The sequence below is a fragment of the Spermophilus citellus genome (genome assembly GCF_964194105.1).
Source record: "Spermophilus citellus genome assembly, chromosome: 9".
NCBI lineage: Eukaryota > Metazoa > Chordata > Mammalia > Rodentia > Sciuridae > Spermophilus > Spermophilus citellus.
In genome coordinates, this window is record NC_138191.1 from 19,092,131 (window position 1) to 19,115,004 (window position 22,874).

At 41.3% G+C, this 22,874-nt stretch overlaps 1 protein-coding gene across 2 annotated transcripts in view; it reads right to left on the bottom strand.

Annotated features, from left to right (window-relative positions):
- Positions 1-6,512: 6,512 nt before the first annotated feature.
- The window catches only part of SLC22A15 (solute carrier family 22 member 15), an 82,446-nt gene continuing 66,084 nt past the window's right edge, over positions 6,513-22,874 (bottom strand). The window contains exons 9-12 of one of the 2 annotated variants that reach the window (XR_014023854.1): positions 16,275-16,395; positions 14,438-14,514; positions 12,136-12,324; positions 6,513-11,817 (exon numbers count right to left, since the gene is read on the bottom strand). Coding sequence is in view for 1 of the 2 variants with exons in the window: in XM_081308613.1 (XP_081164739.1) it covers positions 11,728-11,817; positions 12,136-12,324; positions 14,442-14,514; positions 16,275-16,395 (473 nt within the window). In the remaining variant the exon portion in view is untranslated. The remainder of the gene's footprint in view (positions 11,818-12,135; positions 12,325-14,437; positions 14,515-16,274; positions 16,396-22,874) is intronic. The other variant, XM_081308613.1, reaches the window with a different exon arrangement.

The following is a 22,874-nucleotide window of genomic DNA, read 5'->3' on the forward strand; positions in this document are numbered from 1 at the left end:
CCTGGGCAAAAAACAAAACAAAACAAAATTCACTTTTAAATATGTGTGCATTAAAGCCTTGTTTAAAAATCTTTAAAATTTCTTGCCGGGAGTGGCGACACATGCCTGTAATCCTAGCAATCTGGGAGGCTGAAGCAGGAGGATCACGAGTTCAAAGCCAATCTCAGCAACTTGTTGACACCCTGTCTCAAAAAAAAAAAAAAAAAAAAAAAAAAAAAAAAAAAATTAAAAGGTCTGGAGATGTTGATTCAGTGGTTAAATGTCCCCGAGTTTAATCCTGGTGCCAAAAAGAAAAAGAAAAAATATCTTTGATAGTTCATAAGTAGTACCACTTACTGAAGCTGTGGTGTACTATGTGACAGTTGGGATTTAACAAACACATTGCTTCATAATTCACTAAACAGACTTAGAATACAGATGGTATTATTAACATTTTATATTATGTTTGAGAAAAGCGAGGATGTCTCTCTGATTCTAAAACCCATTATTTTTCCACCGTGTTGATTATGAAGAGTTCAGAAAGTACTCAAAATGCCTTTTGGGAATATCTTGAACAAATCCAAAGCTAAAAGTGCTTGAGTATCAAATAAAGATATTTAATGAGGAATGTGAAAGAAAGAAAAATTGGTGGCACTTGGGAAGACCTGGTTGTTTGCCCTGGGCTTTGAAATGTGGCTGATGGGGAAGGGGGGAGGCTTTGCAAGAGGAAATGACCGACAGCGTGTGTTTCTTCTCTGTCAGTAACAGGTTTTAGGCAGGGGCATGATCAAAGCACAGGGTGTGGTACAATTTTAGAAGTAATGTGACTCAGACTGCCTTGAAAGCCTGACAGAAATCTCAGCCTGAGATCTCATTTCTCCAGAGATTCTTCCTCGAAAGCAAATACATTTCCGTTACTAACCAGTCCCACAAACTTGGATATCTGAGCCTTTTCTCTGATTTCATTATGGACTTTCACCTTTGTGCTACTTAAGTCCCTTACCCTAGCCTTCCGCACCTCCTAAACTGACATATCCCACTCAGGTCAGACCCTGGGAAGGCTCACCGCTGGAGAAACACACCTCACTGATCTTTGACAGTCCTGAGCCTACTACTGTGCCCTCAGTGAGCATTCCCTGAATGTACTCAGCGGAATGGCAGGTCAATTGTTTCCCCAAAGTGAATAGTGAGAGCAGTCTCAAAGGCACCCCAGAGATGGCCCAGGGGAATTCTGCCACCTTCTCTAGAAGATCCTAACTGGACTCGACCCTTCCTGAGGAATCTGAATCTTGACAGGCTTCTCAGTCAATCTATGCTATTGAATGACAAATGTATTATTGTACTGATTTAATTCTAATTCTGGAAAAATAAAATTTCCATGTTTCTAAAAAGCAGGGGGAATCTTTAAATAATTACAACTCTTCTTAAAATAGTCTACCTCCAGGAGCCTAATCAAAACAGCTTAGTAAGTAGTCCACCAATACCCTTGCTTCTCAATATTGCCTTTTTTTTTTCTTTTATTTACTTATTTTTTAATTTTTTAAAATTGAAAATATGGTCTAGTCTTGTCCTAAAAGCCAGGGAGGAGGAGTTGGAGCCATTTCTGATATTGTTTGAAATAGAAGTGGCCCTTCTGCTCTTGAAATGATTCCTCCACAGAAGGCAGGGTGGAAGGGGTAATTAAGTGTATGGGCCTAGTCATATGAAAAATGGGATCTAGGCCTGGCACGGCCTCTCACTAGCTCTGACCCCAAGAAAGTCATTCCACGTCTGAGTTCCACACCTTTCGTCCACAGCGCAGGGATTACCCACCTACTTAACAGGGCTGTGAGGGTCATGTCACACAACTGCGGAGAGTACTGAATGTGGTGACATGATGCTTGGCACCCAGTGCATGGCAGTGATGAGGATGCTGTCCTTGTCAAACAGAGCCTAAGGAAAAAGAAGCCAAGAGAACAAAAATACATGTTATCTTTTTAAATCCAGTACCTACAAAAAGTCCTGGCAAACAGTGGGTACCCAAAATAGCTGATGAATAAATACATGTGATTTTTTTTTTTCCTGAAATAATCTCTGGAATACTAGAAACGAGTTCAATAAATCTTTTGATCTTTTATGCATCTCTACCTAGGGATAAGCTTCCAGCGCTGTGAGGTGGTTTGAAATGCTTAAAGGGAACCAAGACAAACAAATCCTAGACTGTCCTGTTATTTCTCATCTGGGCATCATCTAGTGATAGATACCTCTGCCAGCTAAGCGTATTAATGAATGACTTAATTCCTCTGCTTGATTCCCTGGAATACTTTATTCCTCTAACTTTGCTCCTCCATCACATGGGTCCCCAAAGGCTCTCTGCCCCCGCCCCACCCTCCAGCCCTTCAGCTTGCCATTCTTCTCCCATCAGCTGACTCCTTAATAGGGCCTTTCCTTCTCCTGGTGGACTAGATGAGAAGATTGTAAATTCCTTCCCTGAGAAAGAGTGTCTGCTGTGTTAGGTCTCTGCTTACATCTGTGAGTCAACAGCTGTGGAATTCAACAGCCCAAGGGCATCGAGATGCATTTTCTTTGTTTTACAGATGTTTTTTTGGAACTTACTTCCCAACTAATAAATACCTTTTGGGGATGTAGCAGGATGAAGAAATAGACGTAACCAGTCTGTCGACTTTCCCTGAGGCTTCCTCCCCAGTTGTTTTCAGGTAGGAATTCATTCCTCTGACCAAGCCTTCCTCTGACACATCAAAGGTGACCTGTAGTCTAATTAAACTACTAGAGCCAGCAGACAGAAAAATGTATTAACGCCTGTATTAACGCCTAATGATTCCTCTTAAATGCATCGATCCTCAAATGCCTGGAACCACACTGACAGCATCGCTGAACTTCTTAAAAGTTATTCTTAGATGAATTATTGTAAGAGACATGAATATTACAAACTTGGTGATTACGCCAATAACTCCTCTAAAGCAGACAGTCAGGATTGCCTCTCTGTGAAGACAGAGAGATATCAGCTTTACATACACATGCACACCCATGTGGGCAGAATCCATTTATTCTGCGCTCAGTCAACCACATGGTTGTTTTTTTTTTTTAAGAGAGAGAGAGAGAATTTTTTTTAATATTTATTTTTTAGTATTCGGTGGACACAACATCTTTATTTTATTTGTATGTGGTGCTGAGGATCGAACCCAGCGCCCCGCGCATGCCAGGCGAGCTCTCTACCGCTTGAGCCATATCCCCAGCCCAACCACTTGGTATTTTGCTGATAAATTTATAAATACATACACAAGGTTATTATTTAAGAATTAATCCTTCTTTGCTTACTTCTGTTTTTGAGGTGGACATTTTCAACCTTGTTAAAACAGAATATTTCTTTTGAATGTATTTTAATCCTGATTATGACCTTGCAGAAAATGGTGAGATTGCCTAATGATAAGATTAAGGAGGAATGAGGTCATTCTAGTTATCTACGAGCTAAAATTACCCATAGGCTTTTCTCAAATTGACTTTGGGAAAATATAGGACTAGATAGATCAGTTAAATCAATGCCTTTAAAAATCAAATGCTCATAGTGTCTCCTGTACTCTGTGAATTCTTAGGGTTATTAAGATGGATACGATATAGTCCACGTTTGCCTCTTAGATCAGTGCTACATTAGAACTCCTAGGAAAAAACAGTGAGAGATTCAGGCATTCCTTCAAAAATACAAGAATGCCTAGCACACACTGGTCCACTGTTATGGGCTCCAATGTAGTAGAAAAAAGAAAGGCATGTACCCTGCCTTCTTAGGGGTTTTGGCCCAGGAAGAAAGACATGGTTGTTTATTAAATCACTCAGTAATACTATAGTGGAAAAGTAGAGGATCATTTAAGAGAACATAACAAAAGTATAAGTAATATCAGAATGGATTTTGATAAAGCAACTGCTACATGTTAAGGACAGGGGTGTAGTTTAGTGGTAAAGCATGTGCTTAGCATGGACAAGGCACAGGGTTCAATCCCCAGCACCAAAAAACGAAAACAAAACAAAGCAAAAAAGATACAAGAAATGAAACTTAGAAACAAAGACTTACTAGGTTCATATTCTTTTGTTAGGCATATTATTCTTTCAAACTGTAAGAAATAATAGTTCTCTGTGAGAAACTTCCTGCATAGCCTGATGGGTAGAGAAGATCAATAATAAATGCCGATTTGGGGGAGTTTCCCATGGTCTGGGTCTGGCTTCTCTAGATGATGGCTAAATCATTCCATTCAACTTATCATATATATCAAAGACTGCCAGATTCTTAGTGACACACACACTTTAAGACATCTGTGGTAGACATCAGTTAAACAATAGCCCTCAAAATTATCCGAATTCTAACCCCCAGAACCTAAGAATGTGACCTTTTATTGCAAAAGGTACTTCACAGATGTGATTAAGGTAATGATCTTCAGATTCACTGATTAGCCTGAATGATCTGGGTCCTGATAACAATCACAGTATCTACCTATGAGGGAGGCAGGAGATCACAGTAGGAAGATGGCTACGTGATCCCAGAGCCAAGATAGGAGTGATACGTCAGGACTCAGGAATGCTGCATCCTCCAGGGACTTCCAAGAGGCAAGGCATGAATTTTCCCCTGAAGAATCTTGAAACAGCCCTGCTGATACCTTCATTTTGAAAGTCTTAGAACTCATTTTGCACTCTGACCTCCAGAATCGTCATAGAATAAATGTCCTGTTCAAAGTCACAGTTTGTGGTAATTTGTTACAACAGCAATAGGAAACTAATACAATACCCTATTACTTATGTGAACTAGAAAGACCCTTGGGAGCATTTTTTAAGGAAAAGTGGATTTGATTGGCATATCCACGTATTTTCTGCAACTGTTCTTCTATCAAAGCAAACTACTTTTCATTCTCCTCCTCTTCCTTGATTATGATGTCCACTCAGAGTAAACTATAATGGAAAAACTAATTTCAATAAATAATTTGAAAAGAATATTATTTGAAATCAAACTGCTTGTTTTCTGACAATTTTTCCCTATAAACTTCAGAATTAAATTTTCTAATCTAACTATGCTGCATTAGAGGCAAGCACATTACAGACATAATAATTCACTTCAGGTCACCGCTCCTATTTTGTATTACAAAGGAAATGGGTGTGCATGTGAAGCTTCATAAAAAGCATTTGCTAAGTAAAGTCAATAAAATCTTAGATAGAGTCCTCAGGTTATTAGTGTTTTCTTCAGTACCCAGCAAAAGATCTACAGAAGGCAAGTGTGGGGGGGGTGTTGTTGGACAGATCATATGCTCCAATTGCAGACAATATAAAGTCCCTCATCTTTTTAATCATATATGCATAATCTGAGCCTGCTACACAATTAAATGGGAGAATACCACCTACAACAGCAAGACAAATATCCTATGGATTGAGGTAAACAGCATCTATATTTACTGGAAAACAAAATGAATCTGTTGTTTTATCACAATCAAAAACATGTTAGTCTCAATAGTTCTAAAACCCCATTCATTGGATGAGACAGATACTCACCAACTTTTAAGTGTTCCTTAGTGGTGAGTATCTTGTTAGCCCCATCTGGATCCAGTCCTTGGGCTGCTTGACGCTCCTCACAGGCTGACCCTCACAGACTCAGTGAGTTTCCTCTCCCAAGCTCCCTGCCACTCCATGGTTGCTAGAGGATCTGCTTAGGTAAATTTTTTATTGAACTCTTCTCTTGAGTGTGTGTAGTTTTTGCCCACCACCCACAATCATTTCAGGCAGCATCCTGAAGTTATGTTTTGAAGCAAAGCAAAGCAATTTTGTAAGAATTCTATTCATAACCAATTGCTCTGCCAGTTCTAGACTGAGATCCTGTTAATACTATTTTATTAAAGAATAAAAAAATATTTTATTGCAAAATGTCTTTTTCAACTTTAAAACACAGAGCTTTAGGAGTCTTGGTTTAGGAGTTGTCCAGATATTTCTACAAATGCAAAGCTCTTTTTTAGGAGAAATTTGGACCAACGTGGGGCTGCATCTGCAGACTTTCTCCATGAAGAGGGATACCTCTTTATCCAGGTGGGAATAACAGTGAGACTTCCAGAATATCATCTTGACCATAAAGTGTGGCGCAAAAAAACACTGAATCTCTTTACTTAGCAAGTATTTCCAGTCACTTAGTAGAGAATTTAACCATGACATGATTTGGAGTTAGCAAAAATTTGCCAACATATTGTTCAACATTGCTGAGATCCAAATACCTTAATAATACATAGAACTTTTATGTTTGCATTCCATTCCATAAACATAAAACTGTACATGTCCATTTCTCTGCTGTATACAGAAATGTGCATGTAATTTCATCCTCTCACACCTCATAAAGCTGCAATGGACTCTGTCCACATGTCCTTGCTCAAGTACTAGGCAAGAACTAAAGCAAATAAGAATTTCATGTTTCACTTTTTCCAACTGCATGTTTTGCTCATTTGTGAACCGTGAAATCATGTTAGGGAGTCATCACCAATATTCTTTTATTTTTTAAGTAAAATGGAATAGAAAATATAACAGTACAGATACTACAGGTTGTTTAGTGTTTTACAAAACTAATCAGTTACATGTAGAGAGAGATACGTATGAATCTGTATGTAGGTGGGTGGACTGGGCGTCCCTGTGCAAAACATTTTTCTTACAATGGGTTACAGTAAAAAGTTCTAAAAGCACTGTTCCGTTACATATACATAGGCACAGAAATTCTGAACCATAGAATATGCACATTTTCAACTTGACTTCCTAATGACAATCAAGTTGATGAATCAATTTATGGTTCTCTCAGGATGTCAGTTAATTCTTTTTACCTCATGGTTTCAGCATTTGATAGTCTCATTTTTTACCCAGCCTAATGGATTTTAAATGATGTCTTAATGTTGTCTCAATTTGCATTTCCCTGATCTTCCAGTGAGGTTGAACATCTTTTCATCTTGAACTGTCTAATCACATTTCCTGTAAACTTCCCTATCACTTTTCTTTCTGATTTGCAGTAATTCTTATATATTCAGTATAATAATCCTTGTCTGTTATAGAGGTTGCAAATATTTTTTTTCCTAATCTAGTGCTTTTCTTGAACTTTGTGGTATTTTTGTTGATGTAGAAAAAAAGAGTTTTAAATTTAGAGAGGCAAATATATCATTTTCCAAGGCTTTGTGATTCTTCACTTCTTTTTTTAAATATCTCTTTTAGTTGTAGATGGACACAATCTTTATTTATTTATTTTTACATGGTGCTGAGGATTGAACCCAGTGCCTCATGAATGAGAGGCAAGCACCCACTCTACCACTGAACTACAACCCCAGACTGATTCTTCACTTCTTATCTGAGAAATTCACCTATCCCCCTGAGTCATAAGATTATAGCTCTACATCATTTTCTCATAATTTTAAAGTTTTTTTTTTTCTTCATTTAGGTCTTCAATCTACTTGGAATGTTTGTTGTTGTTATGGTAAGGAGGATCTAATTTTATTTTCTTTGATATGGAAACCCAGTTGTTCCCCTATAGATAGTTTGCTCTTTTCTCACTGATGCATATTTAAAAATTGCATGATTGTTACATGGGTTTGGCCTTTTTCTGGAAGCTCTCTATGTTTCATTGATCTACTTGTCTATTGCTGACCAAAACTATAGCTTTTTAAGTTTGATATCTGAGAAATCTATTTCCTTCTGTTTACATTTTTTTCAGGGTTGTCTTAACTATTTGGGATATTTTGCTTTCCCATGTGAATACTAGAATTGTTATTCCAAGTTCTGTGAAAAAAAAAAATCTTGTTAAAATTTTAATTAACATTGCTCCTGTCAACATCTCTACTATCCTGCCTCAGAGAAACCAAATGGCCTCATCACTGTGAATCCCAGCAGAAGAGACTCCCTGTTGTGCCCACATTCCAAATTTTATCTGTATCTAACTGAAACTAAATTGCACTGAGAACCTAGCTGCAAGGGAGTTCAGAAAATGGACATTTTAGCCTTAAAGCATGTATAATACAAGAAGATAGAGCAGAACAGTAGATTTCAAACTACAGGTTGCAGTCTAATTGACTGCAGTTGAAATTGATCTAATGGGTAGATCACAAATGGCAGTTTAAAAAATGAAACAGAACAAATTATAAATTATCAGTGTGCCTAGCAAGAATAAGTACTGTTTTATGAAAGCTACACATATCATTTACACACAAATGTTTTAAGGATATTTTATATATGTGTATAAATTTGTAAGGGGAAGGAAATAGAGAATGAATATATAAAAAAGCATTTCTTATTGTGGGTCAGGATCAAGAAAATTTGAAGGCAAGGTATCAGCAGGGTGAACAGATATTGTGTGACAATTCACCATAGCTACTACCATATGTCCCTTATTTTTCTAGGGGCACTTCCTATATTCCTAGTCTGTTGATAGTTTTTATTTTGAATGAGTGATGAATTTTGTCAGCAATCTTTACATATCTATTGATATGATAATAGGTCTTTCTCCTCTGATGTGCTATGTTGATGGATTCTCCACAATGCATCATCTTTGCATTCTTCTCTTTCTAAAAATGTTTTTATAGTTGTCTTTTGTACTATGACTCTCCAGCTTTGCTATAATCCCTGTCCCAAACATCGCTCATGATTTCTAGCAAGTTCTGTATTTGTCAAAGATGCTATTGCACATCTTGACACATCCTGTAAGAACAAAAGAACAATTCTGTTTCATGATCCTTGATTAAATTCACAAAAAGCCCCCCCAAAATCTAATCCTTTCTAGATATCTTTTCAATGTAAGGATCTATGATTTTAAAAACCTATACGAAGAAGTCAGTCCTACTGAAAACCTGTATTTTATTCTGATATAATAGTGACAATTATTTCAGTATCCATTTGTTTATAATATAAATCATTTACTAAAAGTATCTCCATCGATGGCAACTATAAAATGTCTGTCTGTTCAGGTTACAGTAATGTAAGTAGTGACCCAGAAACTTTTGTTTTCTTCTTATTTGTTGTATTTTGCTTATTGCTCATTTATAAATATTAAAGAATGTCTACATTGTTTGAAATCAGCCAAAAGATAAGCACTGGCTTTTCAATGGGCCATGGTTTTAACTCACAAAATCAGGAAATTACAACATTAATCAGTTAGATCTTTGGCTCTAAATACCTTTAGATTTCTTATTTGTCTTACATTGTTTCTTGCTACTTTTTAGGATAAAAGAAATTTAATTTTGAATGAAATTTAAAAACAAAGCATGATTTCTTTTACAAATCATCTGTGTAAATGATATGTTACCACCAATTTTCAATAATTTAACTGATGTACATATATACGTGTGTACATTCTTTATGAACAATATTCTTCAACATTACCAAATGCAGAAAAATCTATTATTTTAAAGTCGGTAGAAACAACAACAACAAAAAACAAATACTAATTATTAAACTTTGCTAAAGGATTATCCAGAGAGAAACAGAATTTAGTAATACCTCTGACATGAGACAGCCAACCCAGCCTTTTCAACAACATATATTCGAACTGTGGATCCCTCCCTCCTTACTTCTACCTCCTACCTGGAGAGGAGGAAACCCAGAGATGGAATTAATTGAACCCATTTGTTTAGCTAGAAGCAGCAAGAACCCCAGTGCTAATACAGAGATGGACTCTCAGTCTTCACAGGAGAAAGCCATAACATTGATTGTCTCCAGGCCAATGGGTAATACATGTTATAACTTCCAGTGTCCAAAGAGATACATTGTTCTTATGATGTAAAGACAGCTCCAGCCAACAAAAACATATATAAATATACATATATAAATATATATATATATATATATATATATATATATATATACACACACACATATACATATATATGTTGATTTATTGTTTTATTTCAAATACTTGACCATTTAATAAGAACTTCTAAGTGTCTATGTAAGTTCTTTCTTTCTCCCTCCCTGGATGGTGGGCAGCTCTCCATTTTCCAGAGAAAGAGAAGCAGGATTCCACAGTTTGGTGCTGTGAGTCAGATTTGCCTGGGATTTGCAAATATGATTCGAGGAGGAGTCCCATCATCTCCCTGATGGCTAGAAACAGTAGGATGTAGCAGGTCCTTACTCTGTCTAGGCCAATGTTCTACGCACATCAAGGAGAAAGAGTAAAGATGATGCCTGTCTATGAAGATCCCAATACATAATCAAGGACATAGAGAACGTAAAAGCACTTTTACACATCCCAAGGTACAGATAGGTAGAGCACAAACCAAGAAGCCGAGACGGTCCATGTGGAAGAGAACAGAAGTGTATCTGGAGCCAACTGGGAGGAAAGTGTCTTCATCAAGCAGCACCCAGAGTGACACCCCTGCCTCTCACACAATTTCCCTTTCTCCAAGAGACTAGCAGAAATGAAATTTTTGAATTTCTGAAAACACAAACTTTTCTGGTTGGGAAAGTACCATAAGTACCATAAAGAATGCTCTCCAAGCTTGTAGACTCCTGGCTTATACTCTTATTAGAGATGGTACTCAAGTTATACGGGGAACAGATATTTCCAGCATGTGACTTTAGAGGACAAGGATGATTTTAATTCATCTGAAAATGAGAATCACTTTATGAAAAAAAAAAATAAAACCAACGTTTCCTATGAAATTACTGTGCTTTCTATTCTGATTAACAGGTAAGGGCTTATCCAGGCCAAGAGTTCAAATAGTAAACGTTGCCCAAGTTCCTCATTGCATAACACGGAAAGCAAAAACAAATAGAAATTTCGAAAGATAATTTTCCTGGCTCCTTTATTAAAAGCCGCATCTTTCTTTTTAAAGAAAATACTCGACAATCCACCTTTTAACTGCCCTCCGTCTTTGGGAAGCTTTGTTGACTGTGCCTGATTTGGGAGTTATTGCTGGTACTAGAATCCCAGAAGGAAACTTTTCTGGAGGTGCTTGTAAGTGGGAAATCAGCTCCTTGAAGCAACAAAGGTCATTACCAGGCCACAGCCACACCTCTGACTATCCTCAGTAGCTCTGGAGCTGTGGGGCTTTCACTAGGGAATCATCTCAGGGACTTAAGGCACAAAGAGCCAAGTCAACCATGGGGCTGAGAGAACCAAACTGAAGACTCAAATTTCATCAGTTTAGGTAAAGCTTGGGGGGGGGGGTGGCGCAGGGGGGTATGGGGGGAGGGGACACGGGGTGGGGGGGAGGGCAGGGCGGCTGGGACACCATATGACCTCTGAGAGCTTTTCCTTAGACACAAAATTAAAATAACCTGTATCAGAATATTCCTAAGGAGGAGGAACAAGTCATAGGAGCAGATGTGGGAAGATCATATGAAGACTACAGTTTAAAGACAGTTTATCAAATCCTACCCAAATGGTGAGACATTTTACATATCTGCTTCCAGATCATGCCGAAGGAAGAGCAGCATGAACCAACTTCTAGACACCAGTCAGCCTCGTAACCCTGGAATGCGGACTACTTGAGCTGTGTGGCCCGAGGTGAGGATTCTGAACCAAACTTGAATTTTAGACCAGAACTATTCCCTCGGTGCAGTGAGGTATTCTCTTATGAAATTTCTTCTCCAACTTCCTTCGTGCCTGAAAAGAATCAGTTCATGCTGAACACCAGCTGTGCCTGTTCAAGCCAAGCCTGTCTTTGTACGGCTCTCCCAGGACCCACCCGGGGAACCCGCCGTGGCCAGAGGTGTACAAGAGGAACCTGTGCTTCTGAGCAGGGTCCTGGCTCTTTTTCACTTTATCATATGAGTCTCTTCATCTGCATCGTAAAACTCTTCCTCTTCCTCACTCTCACTCCCTAAAGGGCTCTCCTTGTCTGCAGGCTGAAACAGGAAAGGGGGAGAGGGCAGAGAAATGATGTCATGACATTCCGAAAGTGAAAAATTATCACCTGGCTATCCAAATAACACATGTGTTTTGATGACATCTATTCCCCAAAGTAGTCCCCGAAGTGTGTTCTAAGAAAGCTAACGAATCATCAGATCTCTTTATTTTTCTGAAAATCAGCTGCTATCAGATCTCACTTTTGTTTTCCATTCTACTGAATCTAACTGGAACATTCTTCTTCTTATTTTTTTTTAACAACAACCATCATCCAAGCAGAAGACGTGAACAGTTAAGATAAAGATTCTCAGCCCTACCTGCGGAGGATCCAAGGTCTGTAAGGACAGGGCTTCCTCCCCCAGCCGACGATAGGAGTACATCTGAAGGTCAGAAAACGTCTCCAGCAACGGGCTATTAAGAGTTTCTGGCAGTAACAAACTCAAGAGGCCTGAGGCCAGGCCCGTGGCTCCAAATACAATGAAGGGGAGAGACCACTGCACATATTTCTGCATGGGCAGAGAGTGGGACCAGAACAAACGAAACTCAGTGTCAGTTTCCTCTGCGGATGACATTAAGCAGTCTCGTGACTGAAACTGTCATGTTTATTGTCCAGTCTGGGCTTCCCACTAGATTACACCATAATCCACCTTTTCTTTGCTCATAGAGAATTATTCCGGGAAATCACTGAGTGATTCCTCTGGCATGTAGAGAGGGGGGCCAGGTAAGTCAAGAGGAAGCAAAGGAATGTGGACCCGCAGCCCGGGACCACCTCACGCATCGGTGGATACGGTGGAACAGGAGGCCAGGGCCACATCTGAGCAGGGCAGGCCATGCAAGTGTTCACAGGAAATCTGGTACCCAGCTTCTGTTCTCAGGAAAAGTGGTTCCTAACAGTGATCTCCACGTGGTCTTCACAGGAGAGACACCCCAAGATATTTGCTGAGGATGAACTTTAAAGTTCTCTGTTCTGAAATCAGCCAAACCATGCCATATACTTTAACCCCTTATGGAGGGACCCAGGGATTAAAGAGATAAAATCCCTGAAAAGAAAAAATACTACTACATACATAGGATTTTTAAACTACTAAAATTGAACACGGTAAAAGGCTGGCCATATAAGCAATTGCTTCAGAGATTCAAAAGATATTCTTAGGAAAAGTTAATGTTCTCTTTCAATACAAACAGGTTCAAAGAAACACACAAAAAGAGATGGCAAGATGCTGCTTCGCGCCATTGGAGCTGATTAGTAACATTCTAGAGTTCCTCCTGTACAGATGTGCTAAGGTTTATGATCTTCTGGTTTGGACTTCCAAATTCTGTGGGCACTAATGAGGATTCTCCCTCAGACCATTTTTTTTTTCCTAATTTTTCTAAAGTGAAGAGGTGATGGAGAGGATGAAAGAAGCAGGAGAAGGGAGGGGAAAACAGAGTTAGGAGAGAGGAGAGGGAGAAGACGGAGGAGAGAGATCTCTCATCACATGTTACCTACTGCACACAAACCCAGGGCCTGCACTGTGGGATCCCAGCAAGGGGAATACAGCACTTTCCCTCCTCATGGGAAGGGGAAGACATGATGCTGGGGATTACAATGTTCAGGAACAGCCACCCAAAGTCAGGTCATTTTACCAATATACACCTCGCGTCCCACAGGTGTTTTGCCTAATACAACTATGGAATTAACATGAGTCCTTCGTCAGAAGAGTTATGTGACCTAAAGTTGCGCATGGGACATGGAAAGATATATTCAGGGAAAGGAAGTACATTGCAACTCTAAAAAGAAAAAAAAACAAGGGTCACATTTCAGTCACCCCATACTAGGAAGTGGGGGTTAAGCTGCCTGAGTGATGAACAGTAGTCTGCAGAGAAGGTCTATGAGCCCTACATCAAACCTTGGTTACCTTTCCATAGGCTTGGTGGAAAGTCACAGATCAGACCAAGGACAGACCTGCATGGAGTCCTGGGGCTCCTACCCAGAACCTGAGCATTATAAGACTGGAAGGATTTTAAGGCTGTCATTCAGTCTCTCCCCTTTTTTTGCACTATGAAATCTAGAAAATGCCCTCAAAATTGTGTGTGTGTGTGTGTAAATGTGTGTGTGTGTGTGTGTGTGTATTAACAAATACATTATATTATATATGAAGACTGCTAGGCATATTTCTCTAGTTTTCTTTTCCAGATGGTGTGAGAGGAAGACATTGAATCTGTTTCTTTCGCATTCTCATCTTTAATACAGGGGTGACGATGACACCTACCTCATACAGCTATCGTCAGGGTTACATGTGATGACATGCATCAAGGGCTTAGCACAGAGCCCTGAGCAAAGCAGGCACTTAATGAAGACTTACTAATTGATTAACTTATGAATGGACACAGGAAGGAGACGACCTAGCATCATCTGACCCTCCAATGAAATCAGAGGAACAAAAGCTCAGATCCTTCATGGGTAAAAGCAAACCAATCCATTCTGCCTAGACTGAGTACTGGGTTCTTAATCTAAAAGGCATATGTTCATTTTTGTGTCTGTTGATCTTAACCGGCATCTGCGTGTTACCTCTCTCTCTATGCAAAAGCACGAGCATTTCCAAAGCAGAGAATCAAGAAAAATTAGGAGGTACAAACCAACCAGTGAGGGGATGAAGGGAGCAATAATCCCACCAATTCGGGAGAACATGGAACACGTTCCTAGCCCAACATTCCTGAAAGCATAAGAAAAAGGAAAATAAAAATTATATCAGTAGGTTGGTTCCAGTGGGACAATTTAAAGACAGTATATACACATGTGCAGGCACGTTTGTGTTTGTGTGTGGTGTGTGTATAGGGGCTGGGGGAGTAAAATAGGCCCAGAACAGTGTATACCCAAGTGGAAGCACAGTATCCTATAGAGCGGCACTGCCCATTACAACTTTCTGTGATGCTGGAAGTGTTCTGTAATTACGATGTCCAATATAGAAGACACTGAACACATGAGGCTACTGAGTACTTGAAATGTGGCTGGTGAGGACAAGAAAATGAATTTTTAGTTTATGTAATTTTAATTAGTTTAAAAAAGATGGTGGAATGAGATGGACATCATTACCGCAGATATACATATGACTGCACATATGGTGCAACACTACATCGTGCACAGAGAAATGAAAAGTTGTGCTGCAATTGTGCGCAATGAATCCAAATGCATTCTGCTGACATATAGACCTAATTATAATTAATTAATTAAAAAATAAATTATCACATGAGGATAATAACTACTATATTAATGCATCTATAGAGAATGACATAGAAATGAACATCTGAACATCTGTTATCTGATACTTTTATGTTTTTTTGTGTCTTGAGTCTCCAATCAGTTAACATAGCCGTAGAGAGCCAGGGCTTCATATTCCCAAAAGTCTGACCATTTATTTAAATTCAAGTATTAAAAATTCAGAATATAAATAGGAATTGATTGTGTGTATACTGTCAGGTAACCCAGAATATTACTTTTGTTGGGAGCGGGCAGAAAAGAGGATGGTAGGGAGGGAGAAGGGCAGAAGTTCTAGATAGGGTTACCGGCCATACACCACTCTGTAGTCTCAGCCTCATTCTTAATAATGTCCACATTTGCTTTCAAGTTGCCCTAGTTTGGATAACATTCTAGTTTCAAGGCCAATAGCCAGACAAACTAGGTTGTAGGAATAATCAGGAAATGAGTAGCCAATCTCGGAAATATGATCTGTTACTGGGGAAAGGGATTTTAAACTAAGAGGAAGAAAGAACCCTTGGTCTTATTGCATGGCTAAGGGAATGAGAAGGATCCACTTAGAATGATCCTCAAAAAGACTGGGAAAGGGCTGGTTGAGGAAAACCTGACCCAGCCCACTGAGGTCATTCTGAAAGGTATAAGCTGCATCCCAGGCCACCCTTTAAATTTGAATTAGTTTCTTGTTTTCAGACTTATTTTATGAGGGGAAACTTAGGACAGAATACGTTCTTTTTGACATCTTCCCTTCCAACTCATTTAAAACCACCTTTAACAATGAACATTGGAAAAAAATCTAACATTCACTTACTACTGTATGAGATGATCGTTATAATGTTTTAAAATGTACATTTAAACATAATTAATATATTTTGTGCTAAAACAAAGCCTCTGTGAGAACAGCAACCTTGTCTGCTTGTCAGTTATATGCCTGACACTGGATGGGTGAATGCATAAACCAGATTCAACAAAATAAAACCAGGACCAAGCCCTGTTTGAATGACAGGACGTGTTTAGTGTGGAGCATGTAAATCTTATGATTTACATGAGGGAGTTCAGCTGGGATCAAGCTGTAGTTCCCTCAGCCACACAGGTGAAGAGCAGCCTATAGATTCTGAGGAGTTGCTGCTGCCCCACAGACTCCCAGTGCAGAGGAATGGTCAGTCTGATGTAAGCAAACTCAGAAGGTCTGAAGGGGGCTTGGCCGAACCTAACACGTACCTGATGATGGTAGGGTAGAGCTCCGAGGTGTAGATATAAACAATGTTAAAGGCAGCACTGATGGTCAGCTTCCCCAGCAGGGACAAGGAATGGCTGTTCACCACTGCAAACACACCTGTGTCTGTGGAGGACAGGTCACACCTGTGAGGTCCACCGTGCCACAATCCCTTTAAAGGACATACTGCCTTTTGAAGGAGGGAGAGGCCTGCATGGGAAACTCCAACAGCAAAGAGGGAGCAAAACTGAACACACACTAGGAAGGTGTGGTAGTCACAAACACACACTCGATATTTCCTCCATGCCTGGGCTGTCCCCTGGGGATCGGATACACTGGTGAGATAAAACTTGCACTCATTCCTGAAAGCCCCTGAAAACTTCTGCACTGGAGGAAGTAAGCTCATCTACTAAGGGTGCCGCTTGACTCTTCTTCCTGGTCTTCTTCAATCAGTGATGTAACACAGCGTCAGCACAACCTGCCCTGACAAAGAGAAGACCGACGGAAGATCCAGAACAGTTCCCATTCCTTGGTAGGTTAGCTTTCTGTTCCTGTAACAAATACCTGAGACAATCAGCTTATAAAGAAGAAAAAAAAATTACTATGCCTCACAGTTTGGGAGGTTTCAGGCCATGATCAGTTGACCCTGTTGCTCTGGGCCTGTGGCTAGGCAGTACTTCATGGAGGAGCAAAGCTGCCCACCTCTTAGCAGCAGGAAAGAGGAGTGGGAGGAGCCTGAATGTCCCCTTTAAGGGCATGTCCCCAGTGACCTAACCTCCTCCCACTAGGCCCCCCATCCTAAAGGTTCCACCTTTCCCTAACATTGCCCCAGGCATATGGACCTTTGGGCAAGATTCAAGATCCAAATTATAGAAGTGTTCAAGTGAGAAGATATCTTCATCACTAGAAGATAGAGTACACTAATGTTCTTTAAAGGACACGAGAGACAAAATATGGAAAGACTTCTAATCCTTCCTTCTCCCCATCTTCTTACTTGAATCAATAGTGGTATTTAAGTTCCTTAATGTTTTGTTTTTGCATAAAATGCAAAAACATATCTTATGCCAGTTCATTTTCTTATCAAGTATATTATCAATTAGCTTGTGGTTCTTCTCTTTATTAACATTTATGCTCTCTGAGAGTCTACCATTTAATTATTGCCTGCCAAACAAATTTAACCTCTCCCCTCCTATAATCCATTTGCTTCTATCTTCCAAATAGTAATTTTTTTTTTCCTTCTGAGAAGCAATGATTTTTTTCCCTATCAAAATGTCACCACTGAGTAGCCACCATTCCATATCCTCAAATGCACCTGCCCTAAAACACAGCCATCTGTTTCCAATACCATCCCCTCCCGAAGTTCCTACTTTGGAAGGTCAATAGCAATGTTCTAATCACCACAGGTAATTGCTTCGAATTCTCCTTGACATTTCTGCCCAGTGGAGCACCCTTGTTCCCTTCCTTGGGACTGTGTGGCTCCTATAAACCACTCTTCTCTTAAATGGCTCCAATAAAATATTCTCTCCATCCTTTGACCTCCATTGTCCCTACCTTCTGATTCATTCTGTGGCTGTGCCTCAGAAACTATCTTGTGGTTACTTACTTTTTTCATCTCGCCGGTCCAAAAATATTTTTTGAGTCACCTCGGGCTAACATTGGAATCTCGTTTCTTTTCCTCAGCATGTGCCTAGGACTAGGTATATTGTTGTTCATTAAACACTTGTTGCACTGACAAGTGGCAGAACTACGATAGTTCATGTTCTCCCAACTTCTTGGGAGGAAGGTTTATAATATGTCTTGCTCCAAAAAATAAGTTTCACCTTCCCTGATTGACCGAAATAAATCTTCATCAACTTTAACATGGAATCCGGATACAGTGGTCCCTCTGCCCCATTTGACCATCTGGGGCTGTTTTTTCCTCTTTTGCCAAGATTTTTAGGAAAAGATGTTAGCTCTTTTAAATAGTCTGTATTTTTAAGATACAAGGTCTTGGGGGAAGAAGAATCAGGCCCTTCTGCATTTACCCAAAGACCTGTTTATGGACTTTTGAAGATCTAATTGAAGCCAAGAATGAGGAAAAATTAAATTTATCACTGTCTTACAGAAAACTGAGTCAGAAAAAGGTATTTGGGGGAGATAAAAGGGAAATTGCATGGAAATGGAAGGAGACCCTCATTGTTATACAAAATTACATATAAGAGGTTGTGAGGGGAATGGGAAAATAAACAAGGAGAGAAATGAATTACAGTAGATGGGGTAGAGAGAGAAGATGAGAGGGGAGGGGAGGGGGGATAGTAGAGGATAGGAAAGGCAGCAGAATACAACAGTTACTAATAGGGCATTATGTAAAAATGTGGATGTGTAACCGATGTGATTCTGCAATCTGTATTTGGGGTAAAAATGGGAGTTCATAACCCACTTGAATCTAATGTATGAAATATGATATGTCAAGAGCTTTGTAATGTTTTGAACAACCAATAAAAAAAAAGAAAACAATAAAAAAAAAGGTATTTGGTGCCACCGAAGCAAGGAAAAATATGCACATCTGCTTGACTACAAATGATTTTTGAAATGGGTTTCCATCTTTCCGACCACACAGAGGCACTTGACAACATCTTTAACAACACACAAAAAGGACTACTGTCCTGAAATTTAAATTCCAATGGTGGAACACAGAAACTTTATTTCTGAACACCCCCCCACAAGACCCAAAGCTGGAAGAAGACTCCTGTGTGAGGCTCAGGACACCTTCAGCTGTGGCACATCTGGGGAGCCTGGCTACAGCCACGCGCCCACAGAGTGTCCCCATCAGTCTCACACCCCATCTGCTGCTTGAAACTTCTCTCCTATGTTCCTGCCAACAGATCTGCACTCATTACTTGAACCTGGGGGAATTCGCTTCTTCCCCAAAGTAGCTGTGTCAACTCCAGACATCTCTGTGTATCGGATTCTGCCTGTGCAGCTATAGGGCTGTTGGCTTGGCTCAGGGAGGCTTGCAGCCACCGGGTGTTCCCCTGGATTCCTCACCTGGGTGACAGAACATCAGATATGACTGGCTGCCCCTCATCCATGTTCAAAGTAATGGTTTAGGAAAAAAGTAATTAAAAGGAAAAAATCAAGGTGAAAATATCTTTTTTTAATAAAGGGGATTCCCCAAGCACTTATATATCTTTCAAAGTCCTGAACTCAGTGAGGTTAGAAATTCATTCTAATAATGCAAGTACTGAGGACCTCATTTTCATAACTAGTTCTCTGAGAGCCCTTTTGGGTCCCCAGAACAAAATGTGCCAATATGTTATAGGACTCTCACTGACCCAAAATAGGAAAAAATCAGCTTACTCATTTGGTTCATTGACCAGATGATTATAAGCAAAAGTTTGATTGCTTATATGTTTAAAATCTTTAACAGAAGGGAAGATGGCAGTGATGGGAGTGCATCACCCCAGTGCGCCGCGTCACTGTGCGGGAGAAAGACGAGGTGAAACGGCTGAAGGCTACCTTGTTGGGAATTTCCAGTGAAATTGAGGTGCTCCAGAATCTAGAGGACGGATTTACATCACGCGGGGTTCGGCTGCGGGGGCTCGGTCGCGGGCGATTTCTCCGCACGGAGGGTAGCAGAGCCTGGTCGGCGGACCGCCCCGCGGATGGAGTCTGCAGCGCGCGCTGGGTAGCGGCGAGGTACCGGAGAGGGAGTACAGCGATGCGGATTCTGGGGGCTCCTGCCAGCGGTGCAATGGCCGTGCTTAGTGCTGAGTTCCGGCTTTGAGACAGAGGAGAGAAGCGGTCCAGTTCGGTTCTCGACACCGGTCGGACCACGGAGGAGGACAGCAGCCGCCATCTTGGAGAGCTGATGTAATCATCCCTGTTTTCTACTGATCTCAGCTCATTCAACTACGGAACAGGTGATTTCAGGCTGGTATTTGCCTGCGTCTCGCAGACAGATTGCTCAGGCTTGGGGCTGGAGAACCTGAGGAGAATACTCCTCGGGGCTCGCTCCTGGCAAGGCGTGCGCCGGGCTCTGAGCGGCCGGATTCTGGTTCCCCGGGCTGCTTTGGCCCAGGGCTGGGGAACCTGCGGAGACTGCGTGTTGAGGCCAGCTCCAAGTGGCACGTGCGCTGAGGGGCGGCTGGGCTCTGACTCCTGGAACAGTTTTGGCCCGGGGCTGGGGAGCCCGCAGGGACTGCGTCTTTGGGCCTACTCCTAGGGGAGCATGCACCGAGCTGGGAGAGTTTGGAGCGGCCGGGCTCGGGCTCCCGGGGCTGCTTTGGCCTGAGGCTGGGGAACCTGCGGGGGTCGCTCTGTGGAGCCTGCTCCTAGCGGAGCGTGGCCAGGATCGGAGAGGCCGGGTTCTGGCTCCCGAAGCTGCTTTGGCCCAGGGCTGGGGAACCTGCGGGGACTGCTTCTTGGTCCGGGTCCTGCTGGGTGCTGTGGGGGCCTGGGGGCAGAGTGGAGCTGCCGCCTGCGCCCAGAGCAGGCCAAGTGACCCGCCGGCGTGATATCATGACACCCCAACTGCAGCTGGGGCTGAGGAGAGTAGCCGCCCTCGCCTGGAACAGGACCAGCGACCCGACGGCGCGGTAGCCAAGTCACCCCATTAGGAGTGGGGGCTGTGCAGAGCCGCCGTCTGAGCCTGCAAGGTAGGCAGACCTGCGACCCACTGGCAGGACAGGCCCGGCAGCCTGCCGGTGTGGTTGACAAGTAGCACCGAGGCAGTCACGTCACACTGGTTGGAGTGGGGGTGGAGCAGAGCCACCGCCCGTGTCCGGAAAAGGCCCAGCGACCCGTTGGGGAGGCAGTCAGGTACCCCCACTGGGAGTGGGGGCTGAGCAGAACTGCCGCCCGAGCCCGCAAGGTAGGCAGAACTGCGACCCACCGGCGGAACAGGCTTAGAGGCCGACCAGCGTGGTAGACACGTCACACCAATTGGAGTAGGGACGGAGCAGAGCTGCCGCCCACATCCAGATCAGGACCAACGACCCGAGGGCGTCTAGTTACGTCACCACAATTGGAGTGGGGGCAGAGCAGAGTCGTCACCCGCGCCCGCAGGGTGGGCAGACCTGCGACCAACCAGCGTGGTAGATAGATCACCCTAATTAGAGGAGGAGCACAGCCACTACCTGCCCTGCAAGGGAGATCTCCCAACTATACAAGAGCAATATAAATAAATAGGGGGAAAATTTCAAAAACACAACAGTTTCACCAAGCAGAAAGAAACGCGAGCAGTATGAAAAGACAAGGAAAGAAAGGACCACAAGCAATGCAGGTCAACTCAACTTTAGAAGAGGTAATAGCTGCAACAGATGGAATGTCAGATAAAGAGTTCAGGATATACATGCTTCAGATGATCTGGAGTCTCAAGGAAGACATGAGACAGCAAAATCAGACAATGAAAGATCACTTTGACAAGGAACTACATAAACAAATACAAGAAGTAAAAGATCAATTTCACAGGGAGATAGAGGTAATAAAAAACAAACAAATAGAAATCCTAGAAATGCAGGAAGCAATAAGCCAACTTAAAACCTCAACTGACAATACTACCAGCAGAGTAGATCACTTAGAAGATAGAACATCAGACAATGAAGACAAAGTATTTCAACTTGAAAAGAACATAGACAGCTCAGCAAGTCTGCTAAGAAACCATGAGCAGAACATCCAAGAAATATGGGATAACATTAAAAGACCAAACTTAAGAGTCATTGGGATACAGGAAGGCACAGAGCTCCAAACCAAAGGAATAAACAATCTATTCAATGAAATAATACGAGAAAACTTCCCAGACCTGAAGAATGAAACAGAATCCCAAATCCTAGAAGCCTACAGGACGCCGAATGTGCAAAATCATAAGAGATCCACACCTAGACACATTATAATGAAGATGCCCAACATACAGAATAAGGAGAGAATTTTAAAAGCTACAAGAGAAAGGAAGCAGATTACATTAAGGGGTAAACCAATCAGCATAACAGCTGATCTCTCAACACAGACTCTGAAAGCTAGAAGATCCTGGAATAACATATTTCAAACACTGAAAGAAAATGGGTTCCAACCAAGAATCGTGTATCTGGCGAAATTAAGCTTCAGGATGGAAGATGAAATTAAAACCTTCCACGATAAACAAAAGTTAAAAGAATTCGCAGCTAGAAAACCATCTCTTCAAAAAATCCTTGGCAAAACATTACAGGAAGAGGAAATGGAAAATAACATTGAAAACCAACAGTGGGAGGTAGGACAGTAAAGGGGGGAAAGTAATCAAAGAGGAAAACAAATCAGGTTTAGTAACATTAATAAACAAATATGGCTGGAGGAACAAACCATATCTCAATAATAACCCTAAATGTTAATGGCTTAAACTCACCAATTAAGAGACACAGGCTAGTTGAATGGATCACAAAACAAGACCCAACAATATGCTGCCTACCGGAGACGCATTTGATAGGAAAAGATATACATAGACTGAAGGTGAAAGGTTGGGAAAAATCATTCCACTCATATGGACTGCGGAAACAAGCAGAAGTGTCCATACTCATATCAAATAAAATAGATTTCAAGCCAAAGTTAATCAAAAGGGATAAAGAGGGACACTGCATACTGCTCAAGGGAAC